This window comes from Hordeum vulgare, chromosome 7H, assembly GCF_904849725.1.
Source record: "Hordeum vulgare subsp. vulgare chromosome 7H, MorexV3_pseudomolecules_assembly, whole genome shotgun sequence".
Lineage (NCBI taxonomy): Eukaryota > Viridiplantae > Streptophyta > Magnoliopsida > Poales > Poaceae > Hordeum > Hordeum vulgare.
In genome coordinates this window covers 590,214,101-590,219,551 of record NC_058524.1, presented here as the reverse complement: position 1 = coordinate 590,219,551, position 5,451 = coordinate 590,214,101, and the positions used below count along the sequence as shown (strand labels likewise).

The 5,451-nt window shown below is 44.4% G+C and overlaps 1 protein-coding gene across 1 annotated transcript; it reads left to right on the top strand.

The window, feature by feature from the left end:
- Nucleotides 1-207: 207 nt before the first annotated feature.
- On the top strand, nucleotides 208-3,189 carry LOC123411017 (chaperone protein ClpB1-like). The gene is made up of 6 exons (XM_045103931.1): nucleotides 208-1,059; nucleotides 1,513-1,679; nucleotides 1,768-2,108; nucleotides 2,203-2,482; nucleotides 2,561-2,758; nucleotides 2,861-3,189. Exons 1-6 carry the CDS (start codon nucleotides 240-242, stop codon nucleotides 3,074-3,076), a joined length of 2,022 nt encoding a protein of 673 aa, XP_044959866.1. The 5' UTR covers nucleotides 208-239; the 3' UTR covers nucleotides 3,077-3,189.
- The last annotated feature ends 2,262 nt before the right edge of the window (nucleotides 3,190-5,451 follow it).

Here is a 5,451-nt window from a genome sequence, read left to right as displayed (position 1 = left end):
CAAATTTTGATGAAAACTCGGTTTCCAAAGCAAAACGGAATAAGAAATTTGTTACAACTCCGTCATGTAATACAATTTGAAGTCCGATACTTCTGCAACATGAATTCTTCTCTATATATATTTATACATACGTTGAATTATTGCAGTGTATTTTCCTTGTTCAGGTTACGGCTTTTCATCACCATCGTTTTATGGAACGGACTTCAACCTACGATCCCCTGCTCGGGAGCTGGAGTATTATGGCTTCTGATGGAGAAGCTCCGACAAGTGCTGTCTTGGATCGGTTCCTGTCACATGCCTCTAGGTTGTATCGGGAGGTGGAGAACGTTCTCTGTGCTGGAGCAGCCATCGGTTTATGCTGGGCAGCATGGCGGTACTATGAGCGCATTGTGTGCCTGCGCAGCTACGGCCGTGACATGACCGGCAGCAAACAGGCAGTCAGCCCGGTGGTCGGCCGCGACAGAGAAATAGATCGTGTCATCTCCATCCTCTGCCGCAAGACCAAGAACTGTGCCGCGTTGGTCGGTGCTGCGGGAGTAGGCAAGACAGCCATCGCCGAGGGCCTTGCACAGCGCATCGCTGCCGGGAAGGTCCCTGCAGCACTTGTCGGGGCTCGCGTTGTGGATGTTGATCTCGGGGCGATGGTGGCCGGGACCATGTTCCGTGGCATGTTTGAGGAACGCTTGAAAGGCGTGATAAAGCAGGCGGAGGATTCAGGTGGCAAGATAGTTCTATTCATCGACGAGATGCACATGCTTCTTGGTGCCGGTGCAGTGAGGGGGGGCTGCCAGGATGCTGCCAATATGCTGAAGCCGGCGTTGGCCCGTGGTCGCATCCGCTGTGTGGGTGCAACGACTTTTGATGATTACCGTAAGTACATTGAGAAGGATTCTGCACTTGAGCGGCGGTTCCAGAAGGTGCACGTCGAGGAGCCAAGCGCGCAGGCCACCATTGCCATGCTGCGGGCGCTCAAGCAGCAGTATGAACAGCACCATGGCCTAGAAATCCAAGATGCCGCTCTTGTTGCTGCCGTGCAACTCGCTGGCCGCTACATCACCGGTGAGGAATTAATTTTGTTCCTTTTGTTTCCAGAGGTGATAAGTAGATGCGTGGACTCATCTAGTTTATTAGGAAGTCTAATGGAACATCAAGGGAAGAAAGAGGGTTATATATGATCTTTAATTGGTTATATGGTCAGATGTCCATTCTTGTTAGGGTCCACTAGCCCACATGCTAATTAAACTATCTGCTCAATTGTTCTGCTGTGCAATTGAAGGGCAGAATTATTGCATGAGACTGTGGAGCACCCATGTTGCAGCCCATGCATTCAGTTTAATTTGATTTAATTAATGTATGCAAATCATGTTTATGGTATTGAACAAATTCATGATTGTGTCAGATGCATCCATTAATGGAGCAGGTGCTTTCTTTCTGCCGAGTTGCTCCCATGATCGGCAAGAATGTATATATGTTGGAGTTAATTGACGGATTTTATTGGTGTCTATACTGTAGGTCGTCAATTTCCTGATAAGGCTATTGACCTGATTGATGAGGCTTGTGCCACGGCAGCCAAAACAATGATTGGAGTTGGCGACCAAGAAGAGAATGGTAACACTGTGCAGTGTAGCTCTAAAAATGCAGTGAAGGAGGCAATTGTTTGCCCTAATCATGTCGCTCAAGTAGGCATTCTTTTCCTAATGACAGTTTTGTACTGTTTCGATCTACAAGATATGCTTGTTATGCAAATTTTAACAATGTTATTTGAAGGTTGTGAGCGAATGGACTGGAATTCCTGTCACTGCGCTTGACCAAGAGGAGAAGGAAAGACTAATCCACCTAGCGAGCAGACTGCGGGAGCGAGTTGTTGGCCAGGATGAAGCTGTAAATCTGGTTGCACAAGCAGTGTTACGTTCCAGAGCTGGCTTTGATCAGCCTGGCCAACCCATAGGCTCTTTTCTCTTCTTAGGCTCAACTGGTGTTGGAAAGACAGAGATTGCAAAAGCTCTTGCTGTGCAGCTATTTGACAGCGAGAAGATGTTAGTTCGCTTTGACATGTCTGAATATGTTGACAGGGGATCCGTGCTGCGTCTCATCGGAGCACCTCCAAGGTTTATTTTGTATATCTTTTTGAACATGCATTACTTTCTCATATCATACTTTAATTTGGCTGACCATAATTGCTTTATTTGTTCCTTCTTAAAGCTATGAAGGCCATGAAGACGGTGGGCAATTGACGGAGAAGATCAGGAGACGTCCATACAGTGTTGTCCTTTTTGATGAGGTGGAGAAGGCAGATCCATCGGTGTTGAACCTTTTTATTCAACTTCTGGATGATGGTGTGTTGACAGATGGGAAAGGCCGGACCGTACATTTCAAGAACACCATCATCATTATGACCTCAAATCTAGGAGCGGAGCACCTAACAGCAGGAATGGCTGGAAAAATCACAATGGAGGCTGCACGGGATCTTGTGATGCATCAGGTTTGTGTATACAAGAGACTGTTGTTGTGAAGTCTCCAGTAGACGCATGCTGAATGTCGTGTACATTTGTTCTTGCAGGTCCAGAAACACTTCAAACCTGAACTTCGCAACAGAATGAGTGAGATTGTTATATTTGAGCCGCTTTCGCGTGAGAAACTGAAGGAGATTGTGAAAATTCAGATGAAGAGCATTGTCGCCAGCGTAGCTTGCAAGGGCATCTCTCTATCTACGAGCGATGCCGCACTGGACGTGGTTTTGTCGGAATCATACAACCCAGTAAGTGCAGCTTCCTTTCAAACCTGAGGCATCATTAGGCTCACGTTTAAGGTAACGATGTTTATATTTTTGTAACCAATCCATGCTTAATTTGTCCCCCAGATGTATGGCGCAAGGCCTGTAAAGAGGTGGTTGCTCAAGAATGTGATGACTGATCTCTCTGAGATGCTGCTCAGCGGACAAATCGGTGAAGGCTCTTCAGTCTCCATTGATGCTGACAATGACAAGAGGCTCAAGTTTGAAGTATTGAAGAAGGTGTCAGATCCGCAACATAAGAGTCCGACGGTCAAGCTCCCTGTTAACTGCGAGCCTGTGTAGCTCTTTTTATAGCACGGCGACTAGGTTTTCTGGATTTTCTGTGTAGTTTTTGGTTCATCAGTGTCATGTACTACATGAAAATTCAACGGAGTAAAGTGCACTCAGCCCTTATGAACAGGGTCTCCTACGTTGGAAGGAAAATGGTAATCTCAGTTGCGTCGTGGCCACTTTGTAGTTTGTTTAAGAAAAAAGGGTTCTCCCTGTTAGTTCGAGACTTCGAGCCTCCCCCCAGTTTCTACCATATAGCTAGCTGATGGCATGATTGGCACGTGAGATAGACAGACTGGGCAGATGACTTGGCTCAGAGCAGTACAAGTTCTTTGCCATCGTAGTTTATAGCAGTAACTGCTTCTTACATCTAACGCTAAAGAATATATCAGGATGTACAACAGTGCAACTTGACAATTTATCAGGAGTTCGAATGAATAATTTGACAAAACTGTGCAATCCATTTATCATCGATCCCCGGTTTGATCTATAAAAAAGTTATGAGCACACTAATGTTTCCACCGACTTGCATTCTACTCCCTCCGTTCCTAAATATAAGTCTTTTTAGAGATTCCATTAGAAGACTACATACGAAACAAAATGAGTAAATCTACGCTCTAAAGTGTGTCTATATACAGCCGTATGTAGTTCCCTAATGAAAACTTTAAAAAGACTTATATTTAGGAACAGAGGGAGTACATGTAAGTGTTTCAAAAGTTGAGTCCACTAATGCTTGGAAAAGTTAACTACTTTTGAGTGACTGTTTGGAAGAAAGAAAAATAGTTGGTCAAATTTTTCAACCTGTGAATCAAACTGTTCTCGGTTGACACATTTGTGGGATTAGAGTTAGACCACCTCAAGCTTTTGATATCCAGGAGGAATGGTACGGTGAAGGAGGAAATTCAGGGACCAGCTTTTGATATCCTTTTATTAGAATACTGTTAGGAAATCCCATGCACCTCAAGCTTTTCACCATCAGAGTGTACTCCCACAACTACTCCAGTAACTCGAGGGCCGGTTCTTGCAATGTGCCGACGGGAGCTGCCTTGAATTATTAAAAGATTGCTACTCCATCTATATATAGTCGGCATTCAATGCATTTTAGCCTCTTTTTTATGAAAAACGTTTACCATGTTCGGACGGATCGAAAGCATCCGTCATCTTCTTTGCATGATGCGCGCCAAAAGTAAGGCCGCACGCACCATTTTTTATTAAACACGTTTACGTAACAGAGGCTATGCTTCTGAAATATATACGATGTTACAATGACCTACGGCAGATCCATATTTTTCCAACAAAACATCTCTTACGGATTATTTCGGTAACAAGATTTGAGTTGAAAATAAAATTGCAACAAAACCTCAGTTGCATTTTTTTGCTACAAACATCTGCTCTAGAAATAATTCTGCAACTGAACGTGTGTTGCAGAAATAATTCCGCAACCAGAGACGTGTGTTGCAGAAATAATTTTACAACAAGATTTGTGTTGCAATAATGAAGAGGTGTGTCCGATCGCTCGATGCTGCAGATCTGACGGCTTGTGACCTGACTGGTCTTTTAAAAAGATAAGCCGGCGAACACGTAGCATGCCCCATTTATTATCTACTCATAGTACCCATTTTTTTCTCCTTTCATCTATACGTGAAAATAAATACTCTACTTGGCAGCAAGTCAGCATTGTACATATATAGCTTTGCAAGATTCATGCCAAGGCATATGCACCTGAAATACCATTAAGATTTTACTGCTCTGGTTCCTCTTCCATCCACAAACAACCAACATGTGTTCACTCATACCCAGATGTAATTTGTATATGTTACCCTTTTCTTCTCACCTACCTAGCTAATCATTTTTGTTCGGCATGGGAGGTATTGGGACACACAAGGGAGTCGTTTCCATGTTTTCTTACCGAAAAAGGCTTTTACCCCATTTTTTTATATAAAGCAAACCACCAGACCAAGAGTACAAGTATAAGACCAAATTCACACACACACATCCAAGGTAGCACGACATCAATTACGGAGGATTCTGTTGAGGGCAATAACTCAACAAGCCCTAAAAACAAAATAAGGCAGAGGGACCACAATAGAAACATCTAATCTGGCTCTTGAGGTGGCGGTGGGGGGCGGTAGCGCCAAGCGGAAGGCCATCGTCTGAAGATCTACGGTGATGGAGTTGATGGCATCCTGATTCTGGAGGCGGCTAAGTGGTCGCCAAAGCTACATATAACCACACATTTTGAACATCGCGTCGGTCGCACGTCTGAGAGGAACTGTTGAATTACAAGCTTATTTCGGACCATCCATATATAGCGTTCAAGCGAGGACCGCAATGGCCAGCCTTTGAATATGACGTCCCGAAAGAGGGGAAGCCTGGATCTCGGCGTA